Source organism: Pleurodeles waltl, chromosome 2_1 (assembly GCF_031143425.1).
Source record: "Pleurodeles waltl isolate 20211129_DDA chromosome 2_1, aPleWal1.hap1.20221129, whole genome shotgun sequence".
Taxonomy (NCBI): domain Eukaryota; kingdom Metazoa; phylum Chordata; class Amphibia; order Caudata; family Salamandridae; genus Pleurodeles; species Pleurodeles waltl.
In genome coordinates, this window is record NC_090438.1 from 278,763,657 (window position 1) to 278,791,435 (window position 27,779).

Genomic DNA, 27,779 nt, shown 5'->3' on the forward strand with positions numbered 1-27,779 from the left:
GACCTACTTCAGGTCACCACCCACACTGCATAGTTCCACCTGCACCAGGTTTACCTAAGCGCAGTTCTTGGGTTGTGCACACCAGGAATCCTCCTCCCACAGCCCTCACATGGGTGCACCTCCACGTGCACACATGATCACATGTAACCCGCCTGGGGCCTCCTGCCCTTGCTGCGCCACAGCAGCCTTTCCTTAGCACGGCGGCACCGACGGTAAACACGCGCAGTCCATTTTACCATGAGCTTACTGGGTGTGAGTCCCCGCATAGGAGGCTCCCTCACAGTAAAGAGTCAAAAACCAGGTGGTCAAAAAGCAAAAAATCAGGGCAGACCTGATGGTCAGAACCGTCCTCTAACAACCCTCAACTAAGAGTATAATGAAAGGGAGTCAGAAGATGATGTTTTCATTGTGAATGATCTTAAAAAGCATCCGTAGCAAAAGATGGCAAAGGATATACTTTTGTCAAAGGCCAGGTATTAACTTTATATCTGCAGGGAAGACTACGTCCACACGTCTTTACTTTGTGAACGAAAAAGCTGTAGATTCACCAGGTTATCGTTATAGCAAAGTACAACCAATGAATGTGCAAGGGTGAATAGTACTGTGTCTTTATGATAGATTAAGATGTTTGAACAGCAGCACTTGTTACACAAAAGAGCTGAGAAATCAACAATTAAATTACTATTGTTTCAGTGCAAAGTAAATACCTGAAAGTACACACACGGTGTGGGCTTTAACAAAAGGTCTACTTGGTGCACCAATAAATGGAGTACTGCAATTATCCACAAAATGCTAAGAACTTGATGGACAGCCCATGTGAACAACAGCAAACCATGAAATACACATGAAAGCCAAAGGTGTGGACCCTAAGCCACTCTGCACTTCTTATTCTACTTTTTTGAAGAATTAATTAAATGAGTTTCCATACCTCTACAGCTTTCTATACGTAATCCACAAAATGCCTCGCTGGGGCACACTTGCTGAACATTAGAAAGTTACAAAAAATTATGGATTTTTAGGGGGAATCTCACCACCCCCTCTATCTTTGGCATCTTCCAAATGCTATGTCAAAGTTAAGAGCACCCCAGGACTAGAATCTATACAATGAGCATTCTCCAACTCTATTGGTTACATATAGGGCATCCTCCAATGGTATGTTGTATTTGATGGGCATGTGAGGTAGCCGATCCAATGTTATGGTGTATGGGAAGTCCATTCTATAATGATAGGGCCCTTGCAAGTGGCATTCTCCAACTGCAGGATCTATAGAAGATGTTTACAGTCTTCATGAAATGTATATTCCAGCACTTGGGGTCTATTTGAGGGTCATTCTCCAACTCTGGGGTAAACAGGAGAGGTATCCCCAAATCCTAGGGCCTAACCCAGAGGCTTCATCCAAACATTGGATCTGCATACTAACATGACTGAGCGCTTCTGCACTTGTGCAGCCACCAGACTCCTACCCCATCAGTGGCGTAACGAAGGGCCTCACAACCCCAGCAGGGCAGGAGAGCCCCCAAGCTCCAGAGGGCCCCTCAGCAGAATACCCTGGCCCTATGGTTCCTGAGTGAGCCCGCAGGTGGGCCCCTTCATGTTCCTTGCAGAGGGGCCCTCTCCAGTTTTGTTACGCCACTGTACCGCACCTCACCCCCAAAACCTTGTCACAGGGGAATAGGTGGCATTGGGAGACTGCAGCCGACAGGGTAGAGCACCATAGCGACTATGGCCATTGATGGGGTGGCAGCTAACAAATAAGGGGGGACAGAAACACAGAATCTATGCTGCTGACAATTAAGCAACGTCCTTATAGTACAAGTCACCATTGAACATAACACCAATTAGCAATCAGGAGAGGCCTAAAAAAGCTGTAATCACAGACAGGAAGTGTTTCAGCAACTTCCTTAATACAACATAAGACTTGCTAGCTAGCTTTTATCTGAGCTGACCAGCTCCTGTTTCCCTGTCTTGTCCCCTTGGGTATTTAAACTTTGCGCTGGTCATCTTTCAGTGCTAGCCTCACTCTCCCTCCTCCATACAGAGAGTGCCCTTGATTCCTCTTCCTTCTTCCTTGCTTCATACTCCTCTTCTGCCCACTTCTGTGTGGACTAATCCATCCCTAATACAGTGAAGCTAGCCTGGGAGTTCCCTCTGATTGACTCCACTCCCTGGTTCTTATGTTAGCTTCCTATCACTTCCCAAAAGGAAGTATCACAATTTCTCTAAAGTTGGTGCTGGAGATTTGGATTATCAGCAGCACTGCATTCTACAAAGGTGGTTTACTTGTTAAGTCTGCCAGTGAGACAGAGGGCCAATTATCTTGCACACTGACTTACAATTTACTATAAAGACATCTTACTCATTTTCCCTTTCTTTGTTTCAGCTCTCTCGATACTGCTATGATTTCCTACTTCTGATGGACCCTCAGCTGTCTAGTCTGATATTCTGACAAGTAGTGGTCCATTAAAGCGTAAGGGAAGCACCTCCTCAGACCCAATCCTGAGGGTACATCTATCTACATCCAGTACCTGAAACATAGTGTCCATCCTCCAATGTCTTGATACATCTTAGGTCTATCCTTAAAGTTACAGTCCATGTGATGGGCATCATCCAACGCTAGGATGTACCTAATTTGCACCTTCCAGTCGTGTAGTCTGTGAAAGAGCCCACCAACAAAATTAGTCTTTGTGAGGTCCATCCTTTGTTAGGGCTGACATGGTGAGCATCTTCCAACTCATGATGAATATATTTCAATGTTATTGTCTATGTGAGGGGAATCCTTCAATGTTAGGGTCACAAGCAGGTATTTTTCAATTATAGGGTCTGGGTAACAGATAAAGAACTCTAAATACATTTTTATTTAAATGCTTACTCTACAATTGTGGGCTTTACATGAGGGGCACTGTCTGCAAATTCTGGGTCAATATGAGATATCCTAGGATGAAATAAAAAATATTTCTAGAACGCCCCTTCACCCCAAGACATAGGGGAGCTGAAATAAAAATCGCAGAGTCAGATTTTCATCAACTTCCTAAATTGAAGCTGGATAGTAGCAGCTTTTATTCCAACGGGGAGGAAGGCCCAGTATTTGTCCATAAACAGTGAAAATGATCCGCCTCCCCACTACTACGGTTGACTCTTGGCACCACAGCATCCTCGCTGTCCGACGATCTAAGCTGCACTCCGGGGACGAGCCCTGTAAACATATTTTGAATTGGTTTCGGCCGACCTCATGCAGGACCTTATGCGCCACACACAGCACCTTAAACGTTGATCGCTTTCGAAATGGTAACCTGTGTAAACTCTTTAACCACCCACAACCCTCCCCACCAACACACACACTCCCCGATGGACTGAGGTCCGAGGATCCCCAGAAGTAATTGAGCTGCAGCGTTCTGTGCTGCACGCGATCTTGAGCACAGCATTTGAGTTAACACACTTGGTCTAAAAACACATAGGAACGGTTTACCCTGAAAAATAAAATACCGTTTTGCGGTGCACGAGACTTCCCAGATACTGCTATTGATGTCATGTTTTACGTACTTTATTGACGTCATGAGCATATATTCTAAGGTGCAAGAACACACTTTCTCTTTAAGTACAGCGACACAGAAGACGAAGTAGCGGCTCCCACTACCCAAAGTCAGAATCATAGCATATGAGGACCGTGTGCAGCATGGCAAGGGGCTAGCAAATGCCCCTCCTGCCTCACAACTTATTCTCATGCGCTACCCGTTATTAACCACGAAACTCTAAACCGATCACCTTTCGAGCGCTATATACGCCCTTCCCTTAGATGATAGCATTTGATAACCACATCCTAACCGAACTCATATTCGATTTATCTGCATGTTCGCACAAAACTATTACTTGCACTGACTTTTAAACATCTCTAATGCAACTAATTAATAACATTCAAATCTCCGATATCACCAATCTATATATAATCTCTCAAACAATAACCTAGGTGTAAAGACTACAGGCTACAAGTTTCAACGTCGTGTGAAACTACTACTAACTATGTGATGACGAGTATGTCTATTAGATGAATTGACCAACCCTGTTTTTTTTTTATCAACTGAAAAGCGACGCGACGACTCATCTGGGGTGTAAATGCAATTAAAATACAATGATCACACCCGAAACTGAAGTAAGTCCATGCAATCATCTCCTTGAGCGTACACAACTCATTCCAGTAACCACTGGATTAACCACTCGCCTTGGGTTGCAGAGTGGCGTGGTAATGGCAGCAAAGCCATAGAATGCCTCTTCAGCACCCGTAGGGTGATAAGCGCTATATGAATGCAACTTCTCGGCGCTACGTTGGATGTTGTAGCGAAAGGCACACACTATGTTAGCAAAACTTCCCAAAACCTGCTACACCAGCCAACCCTAAACTCCTCATGAGAAGTGAGGCGCCTGGACAGGCTCCGGTGTGCGTGGGGGAGCGGGCGGCTCTGCGGGCACCTCTCAGGAGGGAGCCGCTGCTGCCGCAGGCTGGGCACGAGGAGAGAGCGCTGCGGCGCCGCACTTACTCTGCAGAGAGGAGTCCAGCAGGGCTGCCGCCTGCAGGAGGCAGTAGTAGCGCTCCATCTCCAGCGCCGAGATCTTCTTCAGGTCCTGCGATGCAGCCATCCCGCTGCGCGTTCTGCTGATAGGAGCCCACCGCCTCTGGGCGCTTCAGAGAGGGGCGGCTCCCTGCTGGTCCATGGTCCCCGGGCGGCCACCGCAGACTGCAGGTGTCACTGCCCTTCTCCTGGCGGGAGGGGGAGCTCAGGTGCACTCAGGGTGGACCGGGGAAGTCCGTCTCAGCTCACAGGCCAGTGGCCACCCAATGGGGAGAGGGAGGCGCGGCTGGCAGCCGGAGGAGAGGACTGCCAGAACCGGGGAGGGATGGACCGCAGGAGGGGCCGCGAGGCTGAGGAGGATGGACTACGAGGAAGAGGAGGCGGAATGGAAGGGCGATTGTGAAAGAGACGAGGAGTGTTTGCCAAGGTGAGGGAGAAGGAGACTCGATGAACAGACGACCAGAGACCGACAAGAAGAGGAGAGACCGTGCGGAAATGAATGGGCACGTGGGTGGGTTGCAGGAGGAGCAGGGGTGTTGGGCCGGAGTTACCGCGAGCCGGTGACCTAGTGAAGTTAAATGGGGGAAGCGGCGATGGGGTCAGGTAATGGGATGACTCGGGGAAAGTAGATGAGACAGAGGAAGCTTTCACTGGCCCAAGGCATTAGCCACAGACTGTCCCCGGGTCCTTCTGTACTGTCAACAATACGGCACGCGCAACACGAAACCCACACCAAGCTTCTTCCAGAGTATCAAACATGTCCTTAGATTACACACAACAGACACCTCCCTGCCTGGACACGAAGAGGCGGCGCCGCCTTGAGCAGAAATAGGCTGCCAGAGTCCATGCAACAAGATGCCACCAGTGTCATGTGTAACCAGAAGCCACCATTGACCCGTGTAACACGAGATTATCAATGTCCTGCGCACCAAGAAGGGCCGCCAGAACCCTGCGCATCAACCAGTTTAGCGCTCTTGTGTAAAAATAAACTGCAATTCTCAAGTTGTGTCACGGGATAACCAGTGTACTATGGAGCAATATGGTGCCAGAGATTTCCGTGCAAAGGACTGTTAGTGTCCTGTGCAGCACGAGACTCCGGTGCCTAGCAGGCCCGGTTCCAGAGGGTGGGCCAGGCACTACCAAAATAGCTCTATGGTCCACCCAAGGCCCATTTACAAGTAGAAACAACCCTTTGGTCTTTTACTTAATACAAAAATAACACAGTACTGTAGGCCCGCTATTGTTAACGCTGAATTTTACTAATAAATGTTCATGTATTCTGTATGTTAAACCTGCATAGAAAATGAATTAATATAGAGAAATAGTACACAATTTTGAAAATATGTCTGCACAAGTGACCTCCAATAATCACAAACTGTCCTTATTAACTTCTTATTAATGTGAAAGTCATGCTTATATTCAGATTAATGTAGTAGTATGTTATATTAATGGTCATGTATTATGTATTTACTTTATTAATCATAGGCCTTAAATTAATGAGGTCTTGGGCCTAGTTGTACAGCCTTATGTTAAGTTGCATTGTCTAAACAAGTCACACAAAATGGTTGCCTAGAGAATTAGACTTGTGTTTTTCCACCGCGTTGACCAAACGCTAGTAACTAAATTTTCTTTCCCATGAGAACTGCTTGCTAGAAAGTGTTGTACTGTATATTGATACTTTGTACAATTTAGTGTGTGTAAAGGCGATGTTCCCAGGAACCAACAATGGATGCACTGATTTGAGTACAAGACAATACAAAATTGTTACTTGACGAGCCCAACGATGGGAACAGGAGAAGAGGAGCCAATCATCGACATGTGAAAGACAGTTTAGTTATATCTTAGATTTGAAGTTCTAGTTTCATTAGACTATATGTAAACGTGCAATTCTTTGACAAATAGCAACGTGGACAGTGTCCTGGATGGTTTTAACTTAGCCCGACTACACAGAGAGGGGAGAGCTCACTTTTGCCAAAAATATTTTACTGAGAAGTACCATTTCAATCCCCTTTCCTGAGACATTTCTATCTTGAACTTTATTGCTATGTTCTGATGCTGATGCTGACTGAAGTGATGTCCGATTGATGAAGACAGTTGGAGCTTGCTGAACTACACTGAGTAAAGGTATAAGACTATGTGACTGATTGCCATGTCTCTTTGCTTTCGTCTTTAGGTGCCAACCGCTGATTTCCTAAAGCCATTGCTAGATGTTTTTCCAAATTTGTGTTTGACTAAATTGTTTTGCATGAAGCCCAAACATGCTATTCTAATCAGAAGGTTAGCTAGGAGACTCTCTGAGGATGTTTGCTAAATATTAACAACAGTTGATGTCTTTTATTTGCTGAATCTAAATGTATGCTATTTCTGTTGCGCAGTTATTCTTGCTATTGATTTGTGCTGTAACCTTAGAATGTGTAGTGATCCACGCATTGATTAAATTGAGATTCGTTAGAAGATTCGGTCAACCAGTATTGTTTCTGTATGTTTATAACTTGATTTTGAGACTAAGTTACTTGATATTAGCATTGTTAATATAGGGAAATAAACATTCTAACTTTTACCTAAAGGTGTGGTTATTCACGGTCAAAGGGGTCATGTTGTGTGGGAATTACTGACTCCCAAGATTATTGATCCTATTGACTGATATCCTTATTGATTGATATTGTAATTGAGTCTTGTGGTGGGAATTATGCTAAGCACAGTCAAAAGGTCTATTGAACCTCTAACACATCTCCTTATAAATTAATGAAGAGAAGCCCAATAAGGTCAGAAGTGCCAACACTATGAAAGCCAAAATGTGCAGCTTTCATGTATAATGCCAATGCCCAGTGCTACTGTTAGTGCCTGGGGGCAGGAGTGCGGTCAGATGGGATGGTTGCTATTACTGTGCAAGTGTAAATAGAAGGTGTACCTGAGACAGCCCACTATATCGAGACCGCAAGCTCCTATGACACAGTAATTAAGAGATGAAAATTGTTTTATGGTAAAAACAGTGTGAAGGAATTTGCTATTTCAAAAAATGTATGTGAAAATCTCCATCCAATCAGGTTATATGTCTTAGTAGTGGCTTACTTTATTTTATTTCTGCTGTAACGCTATTCCTATTTTATGGCCGGGGACACTGGAATTATGCAGCTGGGAAAAAAACAAATGAGGCTCCAGGATTGACTAACATATTTGGCCAGAAAAGACAAAATAAGCTGTGTAATGCGACACATTTTGTGATAGTATTACTTCATTATTTTTACATTTATATTCCTTAACACTGCCTTGGCAAAGTAACACCTCTATAGAACCATCTTAACACAAAAATACAGCAATACATTACTGAAAGATTATCAATCAGCCTTTGTGAAAGCCTTCCATTGTGCAGCAACCTGTCACTGCATTCTTTTTAAAGTTTTGATCCGTTTGAGCTAGAAATATTTTTGTGATAAAATCTGAAAATTATGCAGCAGATGATGGATTATGTGCCAAGTGCACAAATCCATAATTATGCAGAATACCCTGCACCAGCAGAATTGCATAACGTAGTCAACCCTGCTGCATAACTTGGTTCTTCTGTGTTGCATAATTTCAGTGGCCCTGAGTATAGCCCTGCTATTACTCCTCGGGTCCTAAACTGATAAGAGAAAGATGAGTGAGGTGAAGGGAGGGGAAGGTTAGGCAGAGAGATGGAAGAGGAACAGGAATGAGGCTGAGGTAGGAAGGAGGACAGTGAGGAAAAACGAGGATGTTGAGGAGGGAGAAGGAGGGGGAATTGGAAAGACATAGGTGGGTGAGCAAGGGTGAGAGGAGGGTGAGGGACAGAGAAGCAGGGAAGTAAGAGAGAGAAGAGTGAGGTGGCACAAGAGAAGGATGAAGTGGAAATAGAAGGGTGAAGTGGAGCAAGAGTAAGTTGACACGCATTGAGAGGATGGCGAGGTCAGGAGCGAGAGAAAATAGGATAAGGCAGACAGAGGGGGAGGGTAAGGTAATAGAAATATGAGGGTGAAGTAGAGAAAGAGAAGAGTACAGCATGAGAATAGGTGGATAAGGTAGAGAGAGAGTAGAATGATGTTAAGAGAATGAGCTAAAAGGAAGTAGGGGGTAGGTGAACAAACAGGAGGGTGAAGTGAAGAGAAAGGAGGGTGAAGTCGAGAAAAAGGAAGGTGAGACGGAGAGAAAGGCGAATGAAGTGGAGAGAGCAAAAAAGATCAAGCCCATAAGTATAAACCTCTAGAAATCTACAGTCTAAACTAGTAGACATAACGTGGCAGTGGATAGCAAATCCAGCTCACACAGATCTGGGAGTCTCTGGACCAGCTCATTCATCTTTATGGCCCACCAATGCTTCTTCATGGCCCTCCCAGGGCCCAAATCGTGGAACCGGGTATGGTGTCTTTTGCACCAAATATGAGAAAATGTTCTGATCCTATGCAATAATTGGCAACGAGGGGGTCCCTGTCCTAGACGCTGGAAGTAAGGGTTTGGAGGGTGCTGTAGCGCTGATAAAATAACCATGCTGGAGTTCCCACGGTGAATGAGCATTAAAGAGGAGTTAGAATTTTGTTTTTATCTTGACACCTTTGCTGTGTGTTCAATGACAGAGGTCTAATGCCAAACTTGACTTCTAACACATTGCTGCTTATTCTTGTAGCATGGAAACATGTGTTTACTTTTCTTTCTCTTATTGCAATGTGTAAGGATTTTGTAAAGTGAATGATGTGACATTCTTGCTGGTGTGAAAGAGAAGTTTGTAGGAAGTAATTTTCTTCTAACAAGCAACTTCAATTAAGTACCTATAAAAGAACTGTACACCAAGTTCAAAGAAAATAATAAACAGCTAGAAAAGCAAACATGAATCTCTTTTTCAATTTCAAGATTGTTTATTGATTTTTTTAATAAAAAGAAGAGCTATAATTATGCAATGGTACAAGTCACATATTGAAATAAAATGAAAAATGAATCAAACAAATATGTGATACATCATACAAATGATAAAGAAGGCATACAAAAGATAAAAACAAATAAAGGTTAAAGGAAAGGAATGAAAGTACAACAGTTGACATGACAAGTCTGTAAACAATCTTGTTTATATTTATATCCTTGGATAACAGTCAGTGTGATAATGTCTAACAATCAAGAGTATTAAGAATAATTGTTGGCATGGGATCCTTGATGAGATGCAGGTAACATTCAACGTAAGTAAATAATGTCCTAACAGATATGGGGTATCAAGGTGGGACATAGGTATCTAACTATGTTTCCAGTGCCCTTCTCCCTATTGTAATGAGACTAGTAAGTAAAAGTGAGATTTAGTTATCTAACCCAGGGTGTAATTTTGAGCAGTAGAAAGGGTTGCTCAGGGTGGGTTGGTGCTGGCAAAATAGAAATCTAACATTCTCCATATGGGTCTGAGCTGTGCTCTCCAAGGAGAGTGTTTGAGAGCAGCATTGACAGCTCTTCCTAAGTGAGAAATCCAGTTCAGCCAAGACTTATAGGAGGTGGCAGAAGTGTTTTTCCAATTGTCGAGGACTGACTTACAGGCCACAGACAATAGGATATCTAGTAATAGTCTATTGTTAGACAAACTGATACGTGGGTCTAGGAATCCATGGATAAGGGAGATAAAGTCACATTTCAGTTGGACTCTGAATAGAGACCATATAAAATCATATACCCTATCTTAAAAATGGGAGACAGAACTGCAATAAAACAGTCAATAAGGCAAGCCCCCGATCTCTTTAGTGCAATACCAGCACATTGGGTCAACCTTAAGTGACATTTTATGGTGATGAGAGGGTGTCCAAAACATCCAATGGAGGAGACAGTATTTAGGCCCTCATTACGACTTCAGCGGTCTTTCAGAAAGATCGCCGAAGCCGCGGGCGCCACTATACTGCCAGTGCTGGCGGTATTGGTGGCTCCCTAGTATGACATTTGCATTGGGTCAGCGGACGGAAAGAGCGTTTCCGTCCACTGGCCCAGCAGAAAAGTCACATCAACATTGCTGCCGGCTCATAATAGAGCCGGCGCAATGTTGATGTGCAGCGGGTGTAGCAGCACCCGTCGCGCATTTCACTTCCTGAAATTTGGGCTGTGAAATGCGAGATGGGGCTGTGCCTGGGGGTCCCTGCACTGCCCATGCCAAGTGCATGCGCATTGCAGGGGCCCCCAGGGGCACCCCGATTCCCCCTTACCGCTAGCTGGGCAGGTGGGTGGTTGTATGACAAAACCACGCATGCCTTTTTCCACGTATGATTTTACTAGGCATGCTTTTACAATGAAATTTATTGTAAAGGCATGAGTGGTAAAGGTATGCGTGGAAACAATGCGGTCGTGGTTCGGACCAGATTGTTAAGGTATGCATTGTTCCGTCATGCGTGGTTCTGTCATACAACCAATCAGGATATCATCGGTGTAAACTGCTTCTTTGACAGTGGTTTTATCTAAAGCAATACTTGATTAGATTTTATGGCGCAAGAGCCACAGGGCAAGGATGAAAAGGGGAGGAAATAGCGTGCAACCCTGTCTCGTTCCTCTTTCTAGCGGGAAGGAATGCAACAATAGACCATTAGCACACACTCTAGCACAAAGATTACTGTGAAGTGCCATCACCATTTTGTTGAAATCATCGGCCAGGTTGAATATTAATAGTGTTTCTCAGAGAAAAGTCTACAAGACCCCATCAAACAACTCTTTGGAAACTAAAGTTATTGCTACAGAATCAGAAAGAATGGTCCAGGCTTTTTCTACTATATGGCACAAAAGGTGTGTGTTATCATTAGACATGTGATTCTTCATGAAGCCTACGCAGGCATGACTGAGTAAGTAAATATGGTTCTAGTGTTTTATATAGGATCTTAGCATAGATCTTTACATCTTTCGGGAGCACCACTATAGTGGCTTAACTTGTTGTATCTGATACATCTCCTGACTCTGCGAAATGGTGAAAATGATCTTATAGTGTGGGGATAAGTGAGGATGGAAATGATTTGTAGAAGTTTGCTGTAAACCCATCCTGACCCAGAGCTTTGTTTGGTTTGAGGGTTTTAATTGCTGCCATAATCCCTTCTGAGCTAACTGCCAAATTGAGGGTCTCTTTATACTCCTCGGTGATGCAAGGTAAATGTATATTCTCTAAATATGTCCTACACATATCATTGGAAGGCGAGGGTGATCTTTATAGAGCCAGTTGTAAAAATCTCAGAAGACCTCCAGTGTCTTTTGTGGATTTTTTGTGTGTCATATTTGAATTATCTTTGATTGTGGTGATGCCCTTTTAGTTTTGTTTATGATTTAAATAGGACACAAGCATTTTCAACCCTTATTTGCTCCACACAGTTTCAAGGCCTTGTATTTATTGATCCAAATCCCTGCTTCCCAGTGCTTTAAATGGAAAAATAGAAGTGCAGGTACTCTGTGATAGAGTACCTGCTTGTTTCCGAGAAGTGCCGGTACTCTCCAATTAAAAGTATTCCGTTTATCTTGATATATGCCGGTACTCTCCCGCTCAAAATAAAAAAGTGCCGGTACTCAGTACTGGAGAGTACCGGCCCATTTAAAGCACTGCTGCTTCCTCAATCAGTATCCTGTTGTGTTCATATTTCTTATTTGTTAGGGGGCGAGCATGTGGGCGTCTAGATTGGACAAAAGGATGTTCTTTAGGGTCTTGATTTCTTGCTCTGACCCTGTTAATTTGCTACTATGGGCTTTATTCAGTTTAGTTTGTATGTATTTTAGTGTTCCACTGACAGTTGTCTTAAGTTCATCCCAGTAAGTGGCGGGGGAGACATCTGCAAAGCTATTGTCACTGATGTAGCTAAGGATTTTTTTTTATAATGTCCTTGAATGCAGCATCTTTAATAGATTCATCATTGAAGCACCAGCTCTTGCAAGATGGTTTTGTGCTAACACCTTTGAGGGATAGGAAGATACAGGAATGATCAGAGAGCAGTCTAGAGAGGGTATCTGTTTGGTCAACGAGATGTGTGTTTGGATTGGAGATGAAGTGGTAATTGCTTCTTGAGTATGAATTGTGTGGGTTAAAAAAAAATGTGTAGTTCTTGATGTCAGGGTGTTGCTATCTCCAATAGTCATGTAGGTTGAATCTTGAGCATAGATTGAGGAGAGAATTGTGAGATCTTTGAGTCTGATATGAGCCTCTTGACTGCCTATCCAAAATTGTATCAAGGAGGGGATTAAAGTCACCACCAATGATAATCAGGCCGTCATCTGGGATATGGCTTAGCAGGGCAGATAAGGAGTCCCAGAATTCTGGATCATCTGTGTTTGGTTCATAAGTATTGAAAGCATTGAAGGAGTTGCCATTTTGGAGGGTTGTGTGAGTATCCATCTTCCTTCATTGCCTGTCCCTTGCAAATCTGTGTTTTGACCCGTGTTACTGGCAATCAGAGTCACCACACCCTTTTTCTTGTTTGGTGCAGGGGGAACACAGAACTCTGTTCATCCAATTGTGCCCAAAGGAAACCATCTCTTTAGGCTCAATCTTGGTTTCTTCTAGTAAGATAATATCAGCTTAGTTTTCAATATGTTCGCTCTTGACCGGGTGACTGAAACCCTTAACATTTAATTAGATCATCTTCAGATTCTCAGAGAGGGAAGAGCTAGCCATATTGTTGGGGTGCATGCATGGATGGAGGATACCTGGCCATTGGAGACACCTTGTTGCCATCATGTCCCCAGTCGAGTGACGATTACCACCCATCTAATAAAACTAGTACCAGTGTAGTTGTTCTCCTCTGGTGACAATGTACAACTATCTCCCATATGGGTATCCATGTAAAGGTATACTTTTGCCAGGAAATGGACAAAGTGAGATCAAAAGGGTTGATTCTCATTTCAGTAGAATTGAATTATGGAAATCAAAAAAGAGGAAAATGCTAAAATAAATTACAATGAAGGACATACAGTAAAAAAAACTCCAAGAGACCCCTCCCATTACTCCCAAACCACCCCACCTCCACTACTGAATATGGAAGAGACAACAGCAGGGTAACATCCCAGTGGTCATGGAAGTAGTGTAGGACACCAAATGTACTGTATGTGTGGTCAATGATCTAGGGGCACAAAACAAAGTGACACATAATATCAGAAGAACAAACATCTATTGCCTTACATTGGTTCATGTGTGAATTATTCGAGATATATATCTAATAATTTTATAAGAGAACAGAGCTCAATTAAGATAATTAATTAGAATACTTACACCTGGATCCCATGTGCATGTAACTTGGTAACAGATGCCACAGCCATAAGCAAGGTTTAATAGCCATGGACACTTATGATGAAATACCTGAAATGAACAATAGGATTAAACAGTAAACAAAACATCAATACCATGTTGAATAAAGCAGGTGAGCTGTTACATCCATTTGTATTAACAAAGGCACTAACAGAGGTCACATGGTGTTAGTACATTGCATCAATATCAAATCTTAACATGAAAAAGTGTCAGATATGAGCAGTAGACACTAAACCTACAATTACAATACAGCAGGCAGCAGTAGATGTAGGAGGCACATAGGTACACCTATCCACCCAAAAAACGAGAAAGGGCGTAAGTGTGGTATATACGAACGAAAATAAGAAGAAAGTTATCACACAAATAGCAAACAACTTTTGCAGGCAAGACTCATTTTTTACTTCTTGGTGGCAGATGTGTTCTGGGTTTCCATGACTAGGCCATCTCATTCAGACAGGAAAGCTTGCAGATCTTTGTGATCAACCAAAATATGGTGTTTTCCATCAACGTTGATTCTAAATTTTTCAAGTCCAGCAAAAGAGATTTGTAGGTTAGAGTTCTTGTGCCTGGAACGAAGTGCCAGAAAACCCTTCCTGATAACGACTGTCGACTCCGAATAGTCCTGTGATATGTATATTGTGTGACCATTCCATGCAATGTGGTTGTTCTTATGCATGTAGTTCAGAATCAAATCTGTGTGCTGGAAGCATAAAGGCCTACAGACAATCTGCCTCATAATGGCTTGTTTTATGGTTTGAACAAGGGTACTTGGTAGTTGAAAGCCCTTACTGAAGGACAGGCCAATTGCTTGAGGTACCCTCTTTTCCAGGAAAGAGATACAAGAATCTGCTGATTCCTCCATCACTTCAGGTATGCCAAAAATACTTACATTTACTCTCCTGTTTCTATTCTCCAATTCTGCTATGTCTTTTTGGAGTGACTTGAAGAATGCGTGGAGTCACATGATGTCCTTGTTTGAATTAGTGGCTGTGTCTTCCAGTGTACCTATCAGAGTCTTTGCCTCAGCCACTTTATTGTTAATGGTGTTAATGTGCGATCTTATGGCTCACAGTTCTAGTCGCATCATATCCACATTGGATTTTGTAGATTTAGCAAAGTCATGTACTTCAGCTAGTTTCTTTACACTCACGTCCATAGTACTATTTTGTCCGCTTTCCCCTTCATTGGAGAGTCTTGGGATGCTTAGCCTTGGAGTGTTTAAGGCTAGTTTTAGAGTCTTATGCAGCCATGGTCAGACCTCTGAATTTATGCCAAAGGCTCTCCTTGACCTTGGGGAGGATAGAGCTCTGTATTGTTGTGTAGCCATTGTAGTTACAGCTCCATGCACATTATTTTAGCATACTAGACCTGCCGCTGTGCGCTTTAACCTAGATATCTTTTATTCAGCTTTGTTTATTATTTTAACAGTAGACACTTTTGCGGTCCTGTTTTATTTCTCTCTATCTACCTGTTTTTGCCTAGGCTAGCACTACGTTCTCAAACAAGACATTCTTGCTCACTCTGTGCCTCTCTCAAAGCTGCAGTGAGATAGGTTGCCTGTGAACGTTGTACAAGTTTTGTCTCTTACATTCATAGAAAAACACACATCCTTACGTAGGGACATTTTCTCAGAACATCAGCTGTTTTATCATATAAACACTTCCTTGTCCCTTACACGTTAGAGGGAGATTCCAGCCAGAGAACCACAACTGTATGCTGATTGCTGAATGCTTCGCTACAGCTGCTTATGCAGACTTCAGGCCTTTCTTCAGGTATGGGGGATGATGTCTTCCCAGGGGAACCTGAAGGGCAGAATTAAAGCTTAAAATGCTGTGCTCTGTTAGAAGCCTAGGTAGGATTTAGTCTATTGACTTTAGTGACAATATGGTAGCGTTATTTCTATGCTTTACTCTCCTTGGCACAATTTTAATCTTGTCATTCTGTGTTGTCCTGGTTATTACAGTACATGCTTTGTTATCTAAGATGCAGTTGCTTCATTAAAACCTTATTGAATTCTATACTGCCTCTGTTTGTCATTGTGTATGTGAGACTAATGTAACTGAGAGAAACGAATGAGACCTGAGTGACCACGGTTTCCCTGAGAAATCAGCTATGTCATACGCTCGGCTGCCCAATCATCCTTGCCCTTGGGTAGGGATGAGGCACTGCTAGTTAGCCGGAGCCAAACCTGGATTATGGTAACAGGTGTCACCTGTAGTGGGTTAGACTCAGTCCCCAACACCGCAGGTGATTCTGCCGCTCAAAATCCAGTAGTCTCATCAGAATAATGAGAGCCTACACAACAGTATCTGTACCTCAACTCCATTGCCTGTACCACCCAGTACGGGATGTAAATAAAATAAATGAGAATGTGAAAAACATGTTGCCGCTATTAATGACTCTTTTCAGACAACTCTAAATCGTACCCCAAAGAGTACTATTGTATCCAGTAGTAAAAGGACTGCCTGTTCATGAGGCAGCACCTTCAGATGCTAATGGTTAATCAAATGAGTTACTGCTTGAGGTATCCTTCAATGAGAGTAGAACATGTAATGGATAGAAGTAGTTTCCCTGAGCCCTGGTGTATATTTGGACTAAATTGTTGAATTTGCACTAAGAGCTGAAAGGCCTCAAGTAAGGGGTAGCAGAAAACCTTAATCCTGAAGTACCTGGGTCTGTGTCATTGGTTATGATATGTTATTCTTGGAGAATCAGTTATGAAAAATACCACGTGGCATTACAGATATGTGACATTGGTTTGACTTGCATTAAAAATTCATGTGACACTCGGACTTCACTGCAGGCAACCATGTTACAAAAGTGTCAAAATAGAGTCACAGTATTATCATAATAGTGCCAAATGTTGAGAAAAACTTAGGGTGAGTATCTCTGGTTTATACCATGTGGTGCACCACCATTTTCAGGTTGGGCAAGTTGGGTTTCGACAACCTTGTCATTCTTTTCTGTGCGCTTGATTCCAAGCATTTATTAAGGGAAACCAGTGTCTAATCAGAGCTCAGAGAGCAGGCATTGGGTAAGGGTGATGGGAATGGGCAGTGATTGTAGCTTAATTCAGCATGTTTCCATTGTGCCTGGTCGCACTCAACTCCCGCAGCCATTTTGGAAAGGGAATCACTGCTCACGCTGGCCTCGAATAAGACGACTTGGGTTCAGGTAATTAAAGTAATTTCTTTACCTGTTCCACGGGCTCGATAAGTGCTCCTTAGATTCCTCTAGTGATTCCTGACAGTAGCTCTCTATTTGGTGGCCTGGAGACCACACCATCACTGATGTACGTTCCGCATTGACGAAAGCAGCAGGCTTAATCCAGCATTTACCTCGCCATACAAGTCATGCCCCCTTTTTTCTAATTCTGAAGTGTGATGGAAGCAAAGATTTTAATGGGATCAAAACAAATCAAGACACTTTACTTGGTGATGTGCAAATGACAAATATTCTTTGAAACCTAATTTCCACACATTATCATTTGGGCCGTATATAGTTTAATCAGTAAAACATCATGAATGTGTAAATTTAGTGGTTATTTCAACAGAAAAAAATCTGCTGCAAATGACAGTGCACTACCACGCCATGCATTAATAATATATTTGTGACAGTGTTCTCCTAAATGCACCACCAGCTACATATTACGCCCTTACCACTCCCCCGCTGAATGGGTGTAACTCATCTGTGCAACTTGTTCTTTATGTGATGCTTGCATTTTGTAGAATCCCTGTGAGTTCAAGAATTTAACATTGATGGCAGCACCCCTAGTCTGAACTTCTTTCAGCACCACTGCAACAGTGCCCTGTGCAGTAAGTTATATTGCTCATAGCACAGCTAGCTATGAAACAGATTTTATTCACTGTGCACTTGCATCCTCCTGGTGATTAGACTACTGTTAGCCTCCTGTTACTAGGACAATGCTGGTCCCATGTTGCACTAGATAGAAGTGGCCTGGCTGCCACTGGCTTGCGCAAGAAATGTCTGAACGTGTGCTTCTTATGTAGTAAGGGACAGTCAGCAGTATGCCTGTAAATATTATGAGCATGTACAAGACTGCAACATGAGGCTGCCAGTGTTCAAAGTAACCAGGGGCATAGCTTAGTCAGTGAGATACGGAGGTGTGATTCTCAAAATTCCAGACTTAAAAAGCAGTGCACTGCAGGGTGAATTGGTCGGATGACCAAGTTTTGCATGTATAGTTCCCATGAGGAGCAGGGTCAGTACTGATTTGCACTAGGTGGGCCTCTGGGGCTGATTTAGATTTTGGCAAACTTGTACTCCATTCACGGATCAAGCTTGGGTCCTGGGTTACTGTGTTGCGGGAAGGAGCCATTATTTTTGTGTACCTAGTGTGTGTGTTTTGGGACATGTAATGAGTCTCAATGAGTCTATCTGTATGTGTAAAGCTGTGTGTAATGTCATGTGTGTGATGTATATTTTGATGACTCGTTAACAACTGCAAAATATATATTTTTATAACATATATTTTACGTTACGTTTTTATAATATGACTTGTATAGGCGCCTGCAATTTGTGAAGTTACTTCATGTTTAACTTTTTTGTGCTTTTTGCCTTTGTACAGATGGTGGTATTCTCAGTACCCATTCATTTCTATGTGATTCTTTCTCTTCCTGTGAGTGCTCATGTGTGGTATGTTCCAATGTTTGGCTGGAATATATTTTTTACTGTTTGGACTCTAGTGCTACTTGAGTTGATGTGGGTATGTATAGGTAACTTTTGTGAACTGACTTGTCATTTTTTAGGTGTGTTTTTGTATTTGCGTGCTCATCCATGTGTCCCTCCTTCATTTTCCCTTTGTGTCTCCCACTTTCAAATCTCTTTTGCAGGTGATATGGGTGGCATAACTTTAGGTGACAGAATATGGAAAAAAACACTCATCCCAGAGAGAAATGGGCTCTGTGGTCACTGAAAATAGGCACATGAAACCCATAACCGAAGGTACCTACTTATGTCTTTTAGACATCTTGATACTGGTGGCATGGTATGGAAGAATTCATCACCTGCTATAACAATTGTATGACATAATTGAAAGGGTACAGGCCATATCGGTTAAGATGGCGAACAAAGTCCCAGCTAGACAAGTCTGGTACTCACTGGAGGTGTAAAGTGTAGAAACTCTTAAGGACACGAGGTTAGGATTTCTAAATGTCTTTGCAATATAATGAGAAATGAATCCCTGACCACCTCCCAGACTACAAATGTAACATTTCCTTTACATGTTCATTTGAGACAGTAAGAGTGACTTAATTCCAAAACGACAACATCAACCCACAGCAATTACATATGCACCTAGTCTGTACTAACATGTGGCTGCTGTACCCCCGCCTTGCTCACAACCATTGTTCAATCATATATTTCTGAATTTTCCCTTGCTTCTCAAGACTCCCAAACCACCACATTTCTCCAAACATGCCACGCTGCTCTTTGCCCTCACCCCTGGATAAGTCTACCCACCCATTCGCAGTAATCTGGCACAGATGTTCTATTGTGGTTGAATTTAAATAAAACCAACTTAATGAGCTAACTGTAATGTTTTATTGGTATTATATGATCTAGTTTGACACAATATGGCAGTGTCAGTTTAACAGCATAGCAGACTATTTGAGAGATTCTGATACTGTCTAGTTACATGTTTAGCATAGTGCCCCATTAAATGTTTGGCAGCACTATAGAGAAGAGTTGGCAGTGCCCAACTAAAATCACAGAAGCCATGCTTAAACGTTCTGAAAATGTCTCATAACTACAAACGTTTCCTGCTGGGGTGAGCTGGTACTGTCCAATTGACTGAACTGCAGCGCTATTAAGCAGGTCAGGTTTTGCCGCATTAGGTATACTGCAGCCATGCTGAGGAGTGTTCTTATAGTACCACTTAAATACAACAACCCTACTGAAAAATTCCCGCTCTCTCCCAATTAAAACATGACTATCTTTCTACGAAGCGCAGCTAGTGCCCCATCAAATTACTAGCAACTTTGCTGAGAGGGGTCAGGTCTGTCTGATTCAAAGTGCAGTAGCCCTGCTGGGAAGTGTCCATTCCATCTCATTACAAAGGCTACAGCATTGTTACTGTCTAATTTAAGTCATAGCTGCAATGCTGAGAACCGCTGCTCTGTCCCATTAAAATTATGCCAGCTTTGCTGAGTCAGCAGCAGTCTCATTAAAAGACCTGAGTGACGGAGCCTGCACCGTCTACCAGTGTTCACTGTGCTTGCTCAGAAGAGTAAAATTGAGTTCAGACCCCATTTTATTCAATTACGTACCAACGCTGTAGAAACTGAACTAGTTTTTTATTAAAGAAAGCATGATGGTCAGAACCACATTTTAAGTAAAAAGTAAAATAAAATAAATAAAACAAGTTAGTTGTACAACTTAAGCCCATAAACTGAATGTTCAGCTTCAACATGGTGGCACAAAGAGTTGACAAAAAAACGAAAAAGGGACTTCAGAGAAGTGCAGCTTAGACGAGGCACTGATTCAGGTCCCAGGGGCACCAATTTTGGTTCTTTTTTGAGGGGCTGTTGGATTAAAAGGCCGGCCCCGCGCATAGAACTCTTTCAGCCGTACATTAATTGCAGGAGTGCATTACCAGAAGGGTGTTTGGGGTGTGACACACCCCAAATAAATGCATTTTATGGCTTAATAGTTGGATCTGGAGGCCCTGAGTCTGGTCTGCTATGTCTGCGTTGGTTTTTCTCATTGTCCTAATTTCACTAAGAGGTTTTAATTTGTTCCTTTATTAGATTAGAAACTTAAATATATATTGTGACTTGTAGAGAGGTTCTGGGGGTCACTCCTTTTGGTTAGGTCAGGAACAAGTAGGAACAGGCCAAGTTATGGCAAGTGATGTCTGTTCTTTACTTTATTGTCATTGAGGTCTCTAAGCCTCCTGTACTGGCAGTGTATGCAGTCCAATACCTGCACAAGCCAAGTTCCTCCTGGAACGTGGCGGAACGTCTCATTCTACTGCCAGTCTCTCTGGTCGTTGGGTTGGGTGGATTCAAGCCTCATTCTGCTGTCCCGCCCGTCTTCTGTTTTCTCTGGTGGCTCTCACTGTTTCCCTCTGGCTCCTGCTGCCTTGCCTCCTTTCTCTGGCTTCTCTTCCTCTCTCTTCTCAGTCTGCCCGCCTCCTTTACGTGCTGTGGGAGGTTCTCCAAACGGGAGTCTGATGTCAACACTAAACCTGCGATTCCTTCCACATCATTCCTGCTGGGGCACTCACCAGGGAATAGTCCTGCTTCTTAGTCCTCCATAGTTACGGCCCCCGAGTCTGAGCCTTCTGAGCCGGCTGATTTATCACATGACTGGGTTAAAAATAGTAGTAAATCTGCACCATAGAAGTACTCCTTGAATGGTTGCAAATTTAGTTCTTTCTGGAATCCACAAACATTGGAGATAGTAGGCTTGGAAGGCTGTGCTAGCCTTCGGTTTCCAGGCATATTACTGGCAATTAAATGGGATGCATGCTTGCAGATTGTCAAACCACTGGCAATGTCACTCTAGACACAGGGCTTGATTTAGGGTTTGGTGGATGGAGTAAAGGCAGACAGGATGGCAGAGATCTTTACATCAGCCACTCTGCCTTTATTCCTCCCACCAAATTTAGATATGACCATAGGCCCTGCCGATCTCTCTACATTGGCAGGAGCTGCTGTGATGACAGTTCTTGTTAGTGTAGGCAAAGACTACTAAAGCAGGAGTTTGTTTTTGAAAAGTAAAAATAATCTAGACCTCCATCCCGTGAGAGTTTTATTAATGGTGCAGTGGTCATTTTTAATTTTTTTTTTTTTTTTTTTTTACTGTCCCTTACAGCCAGGATATATCTGACAGTGACAGCCAGTTAGAAAAAAAGTTAAAAAAAATAATAATAAAAAAAAAAGTCACCAGACCACCTACTCCTAATAGAGCAGACAGTTGGATGGCTTACCTCTGATGGCCCTGTACTTCATTGGAAGTAGTTTTACACTAACAGAGTAAATTTTGCTCCGTCAGCATTCAACTTGTTGTGCGTCGAACTCAAAATCTGGTAGCACTTCAAATACTAACAAAGTGAAAACACAACACAATAAAAATCCCACATCAATTTAGAAAAATAGAGGAAAATCTTATAAATTATTGGAGGCTAAACAAGAAAGATCCAGTCCATAGAACCAGAAATATGCAGTTTCAAAGTATTTAGTAAAACAGTGCTTAAAAGCACCAAGCACCAACTATAGCTATCTGGTTGCACCTGACTCGGACAAAGTCATAAGTTCAGGCAGACTGTGATGGGGCACAGGCCGGCTACAGGGACTAAGTTAGGCCTGCTGAACAAAGATACATCAAATCCTAGTTTATGGAGCATTGCAAGATCCAACATTGAGGAAGCGTTGTGCGGTGGTGGTGCAAAAAGCTGCGGGGCTGCATTGTGGAGTTCTGCACCATCGTCGAGGATGCTGTTGACAAAGGGCTTGCAATGCAAAGATCTGCATCGTAGATGCATCACGCAGCAGCAAATCTGAGGAGACTGCGAGCTGTGATGCGAAGTCCGGCACCAGGGATGTGTTGCACTGTTATAGTTCTAATGCAGCTGCGAGAAGATGCACCAGACAGTGTCTGTTCTGCTTCACAGGACCACAGCTGAGCCAGCAGAACACCTTCAGGCCCACTTCCAAGGGTCAAGGTCTGGGGTAGAGCTCACAGTAGACAGAGTACAAGTGCTGGGTTCAAAGTGGTTTGAGCCTTTTCCGTCACTGAGGCTCTGAGCAAGAGGCCAGCCAACTAGCCCTTGAGTTACTCTGGTGGTCCTGGGTTCAAGCTGTAAGTCCAGGCCTTCTTGCAGGAAGAGCAGCAGAGCAGTGGGGGAGTCCTTCTTGAAGCAGGGCAGCAGATCAACACAGCAGCAGAGCAGCTGAGCAGTCCTTTTTTCAGCAGAGCAGTCCATCTTCTGAGTCTTTCACAGGTCCAGAAGAGAACGGAAGATTTTGATTTGATAGTCCAATATTTATACCTGGTGCTTAATTTGAAGTGGAAGATGTTTCTCGAGTTTTCCCCATACAGAGGTGTAAGAAATTTCCTGCCTCCTTGTTTCAGCAGCAGGGCAGCAGAGTAGCAGTCCTTCTGAGTCTTCCACAGGTCTAGAGGTGTACTGAAGAGTCAGGTCTGAGGGGCTATTATTTATATCTGGTTCCCACTTTGATGTAGTAGAAGGCTCTGAAGGGTCCACCCCAGAGGTGCTTGAAATGTCCTGCCTCCCTGCCCTGGTTCCAGCTTGTCTTGGGTCACAAAAGACTAGTGTTAAAACCTTTGTGAGAGTGCTCAGGCAGAACCTTAGTGATGTGCATGTGTAGTAGGTGACAGCTCCTTCCCCTCATCAAGTCAGAGATGGCCCATCCTGTGAACACCTATTGCCCTTTTTCTCACTGTCTGGTAAACACATAAAGACCACCTACCAGCTACACCTAGTCATGTGACCCAGGTTACAAGCTGCAGGGACCAAAGGGTTAGGACTAATGTTCTAAAAGTGGCATTTTCAGAATTCTACTTTAAAATCCGACTTTACTATTAAAGAGAGGTTTGCATTACAATTCTCTAGACCTCAAACTTCCCATCTGTTCCCAATTTAAAGTTACTGCTTCTTAAATGTAATAAGGGAATCCAATGTTATCCTATGGGAGAGGTAGGCCTCACAGGAGTGCAAAACACATTTCTGAGTTGTTCACTACCACGGCATGCAAAACTTAAAAGTACATGCCCATTTTTTTTAAATAAACTGCACCCTGCCCTCTTAGCTCTTTAGGAGGACCTACCCTAAGTATGACATTCATATATTAAAAAGGGAGGTTTGGCCGTGGCATATAGTTTATCTTGCCAGATTGAAATGGCAGATTAAAACTGCACACACAGGCTGTAATGGCAGGAATGAGACATGTTGAAAGGGTTATTTAAGTAGGTGGCACAATGAGTGCTGCAGGCCTACTTGTAGCATTTAATCACAGACCCTGGATAAATGGTGAACCACTTTACTAGGAACTTACAAGTAAATTAAGTATGCCAATTGATTCTAAGCCATTGTTAACATGTTTAAAAGAGAACCCAAGCACTTTAGCAACAAACGTTAAGGTAATGTTATAGTTATGTGAAAATGTCAGTTAAAACATACCATTTTAAACTAAAACTTCACCAGTTATAGCTATCTCTAATAACTATAACTTATGCACTAAAGTAACTAACTTGTGGTGGTGTCATGCACAGTGTTGTCATCAATTATGTAATTTCAAATGTTGAATTGATGTCATAATTGATGTAATAGAACATGTCCTGAGTGATGTAATCTGGGAAGTAATTAGCACTGCATGGCAAAGGTGAAAGTTATGAATGTATAATGGAACAACAAATACTGGAACCACGCATGCCTGAACAATGTAATCGGAACAACGACCGAGTTCTTACCACAAATTCCTTTACCACCCATGCCTTTACGATGATTTTTCATTGTAAAAGCATGCTTAGTAAAGGCATGTATAGGAATGGCATGCATGGTTCTAGCATGCCATCCCCACCTGCCCTAACTCCCAGAAGTACCCCACCCCTAATACTAAAACTACCCCTACCCCCACTCCTAAAAAAAAAACGACTCCAGCTATCTCCCACCCTCCCTGAGCCCTAAAACCTTCCCGACCTCCCCCACCTGCCCTCAAAACAACCTCACTCCTAAAAACAAAACTACCCTGAACCCCCAACCCCGACCCCTGAAAACAAAATAACCCTGATCCCTCACCCCTGCCCCTAAAAACAAAACTACCTAACCCCCCACCTTGCCCCTAAAAACAAAACAACCCAAGCCCTTCACCCCCAAAATCAAAACTACCCCGACCTCCCTGCCACACCCCATCCCAAAAAACGACCCCGACCCTGACCCCACCCCTACAAACGAAACTACCTCGATCCCCCACCCACAAAAACAAAACTACCTGACCTCACCCCAAAAACAAACTACCCCAAATACCCCACCCAGCCCCTAAAAACCAAACTACCATGATCCCCCACCCCCAATAACAAAACTACTCCAACCCCCATTCCACCCCTGAAAAACAAACTACCCCGATCCCCCACTCCCAAAAACCAAACTACCATGACCCCCCACCCCTCCAAAACCAAACTACCCCGACTCCCACCCCCAAAAACAAAACTACTGACCTCCCCATCCCACCACTAAAAACAAAACTACCCCGATCCCCTACCCACAAAAACCAAACTACCATGATCCCCCACTCCCAAAAACCAAACTACCATGACCCCACACCCCTACCCCTACAAACCAAACTACCCGACCCCACCCCAAAAACCAAACTACCCCAACCCTCCACCACTGCCACTAAAAACAGAGTTAATACCAATCCCCCCACCCCTGCCATTAAAAACAAAACTACCCCACCCCTAAAAACAGAAGTATCCTGATTCCCCCCCACCCCGCCCCTAAAAACCAAACTACCCTAACCCCTGCCCCTAAAACCAGAACTACCCTGATCCCCACACCCTGCCCCTAAAAAACAGAACTACCCCGATTCCCCCGCCCCAAGCCCTTAATCCACCACTCACCCCTAAAAACTTTCCTCAACCCTGCCCCTACCCCACTTACCTGACCACATCCTCTCCTGATTTACTCTGCCTTAACCACGCATATGCGTTGTTCAGAACAGGAGTAGTTAAGGCAGAGAAAGAGGGAGTCGTTGTTCCGGCAAGCGTGGTTATGCTTGCATTGCTCGTGTAATAGTTGTTCCGGAGTCGTTGTTGAGGACGTTTCCCGAAAGTTATACTTACTTTATAGCACAAGTTATAGTTATATGAGATAACTGTAACTGGCAAATTTCATTTTTTTTTTTAGTTTAACACGGTATGTTTTAACTGACATTTTTACGTAACTAAAACTTTACTGCAACCTTTGTCTTTTTTCAGTGAATTTCCAAGGTTTTTTTGAATACCTAACTATAACTGTCACTTTAACCTTTTTTTTAATATATATAATTTATTTCTAGGGTTTTTTAAAATGTAAATTGTTTTCAATATTATGTAGAAATCGGTTCATTTTATGCAGTGACTCTCTGTCCTAACCGTGTAATACACTTTCAGCACTGACTTGGGTCCAGTTAGGCTTGGTTGCTAAACCTTAGCTCAACCCTGGTTAGCTGTGTCTTTGAGCAGTCAGGCTTAGACTAAGGAACAACTGTAAAGCATTTAGAAGTACCTAAACAATAAAATAGGAAAGTCACACAAGACAAAAGAAATGCAACACCAATTTATAAAAAACAATCTTATTCCTATTATTTTTTTCGACACTAAAATGAACAGATTACCCTGGAGCTTTCAGGAGCAATAGATTTTAAAGCAAAACATAAATCTCAGTTTTTCACTCAAATTACAAACAAGCATTAGTAACTACCAGTTAGCAGAAATATTGGGAATTTTGCACATTTTTTAAAGAGTTGTGTTTGGGTACTCCGGACCATCTTCAGCAGGAAGGAAGTCGAGGGGGCCAGTAAGAATTTGTAGGACAATTACATTGTCACCAAAGCAGTCTCCAGTCCAGATCTAGGCCCTATGGTCGAACTGTCATAGAATTCAATGGAGTGATCCTGAAGCAAGGGAAACAGGATGCGGTCAATGAGGGCTACTCCTCAGACCATGGTGTTGGTGGGGCGACTTCGGCCACAGACCTCTTGGTTCCAGCAAGAGGCCAGTTGCTACTGACTACTGGTCTCCAGTCACAGAGAAACCATGGTTTTTCTTTGGTGATGGCTAGTGTCTGTCTTGGACAACCAAACTGCATTCTGAAGGCCCTCATAGGCCCAGCAAACTTGGGTGCAACTTTTGAGTATTGGCACTTGGTCTCCCAGGACTGCCCGTCAGTGGAAAGTGGCGATCAAGCAAATGTGGCTACTAGCAAGCCAGAACGGGTTTCCTCAACATTTGTGGCCCTGGTGGTGTCAGAGGAAGTCAGACTACTGACTTTTGGTCTTGAGCCAGGCACTACAGGTACAGTACTCTCTTTGCTAGCACAAGGATCAGCAGGTGAAGTTCTGCAGTTGGTGCAGCCTCTCTTGTCAGGTCCAGGGAACAGCAGGATAGATCTTCTTTGATCCTCTCTCCAGTTCAGATGTAATCTGAGGTCTGGGCTACAAGGGTACCAAACGTATGCCCAGTACATCCCCTCTGGAATGTCGGAGTTACTAGCCAATGGGCTACCAGGACCTTTCCTGCCTGATGAAGACTTCCTGCAGTGTGTGGCATCTAGCTATCCCAGAGTGCTCTATTCTGCCCACTTCCAAGATGGAAGGACCCTTCTCTTGGTGTGTGGAGCTTGGTATCCCACCCTAGATGTGTGGCTACCTGGGGGCTATATTGCCACAGAAAGAACAGCTTGGCAACTGGTCTCCCCTCTCTGTCCCCAATGCCATGCCATCTACCTGAACAAAAGAGCAGCAACTCTTTTGTCTGTCCACCATTTGCCCTTCAAAGGATTGCTCGCCTTTGTAGCTCACTTGTTGGACTCACACTATGTGTGGCTTCCTGCCAAGGAGCGATAACACCTCTTCCAATGGCACGCCTCCATTGTCCCCGATCCTAGAAGTCATTCACACTTCTACCTTGAAGAGCTGAAGGCTATCATGTAGACAGCATCTGCGAATGGTCACTGAAAAACTTGGGCAACAAGTGTTGCATTTCATTAGGAGTTACATTAAATTTGACTTGGGCATCAAGCTGAGTTTCAATAAGTCTTCTGATGCCCTAAATTACCAACTTTACTTGTCTCATTCATAAGTTTGCACACCTGAGTTGTGAGCATGAAACCGTGCACCATCCAATGGGGCTACTAGCCTTTCCACAGTAAAATTATACTGTGGGGTGTTTACTGTTAGTACATTTAAAAATACATCCTACTTTGTACCATACAGCATCCTGCA

At 43.3% G+C, this 27,779-nt stretch overlaps 1 protein-coding gene across 2 annotated transcripts in view; it reads right to left on the reverse strand.

The window, feature by feature from the left end:
• MCF2 (MCF.2 cell line derived transforming sequence) overlaps nucleotides 1-4,830 on the reverse strand; it is a 795,890-nt gene extending 791,060 nt beyond the window's left edge. The window contains exon 1 of one of the 2 annotated variants that reach the window (XM_069212449.1): nucleotides 4,533-4,830. In XM_069212449.1, the coding sequence (XP_069068550.1) occupies nucleotides 4,533-4,632 (100 nt within the window). In that variant the 5' untranslated portion in view covers nucleotides 4,633-4,830. The remainder of the gene's footprint in view (nucleotides 1-4,532) is intronic. The other variant, XM_069212450.1, reaches the window with a different exon arrangement.
• Nucleotides 4,831-27,779: the final 22,949 nt, after the last annotated feature.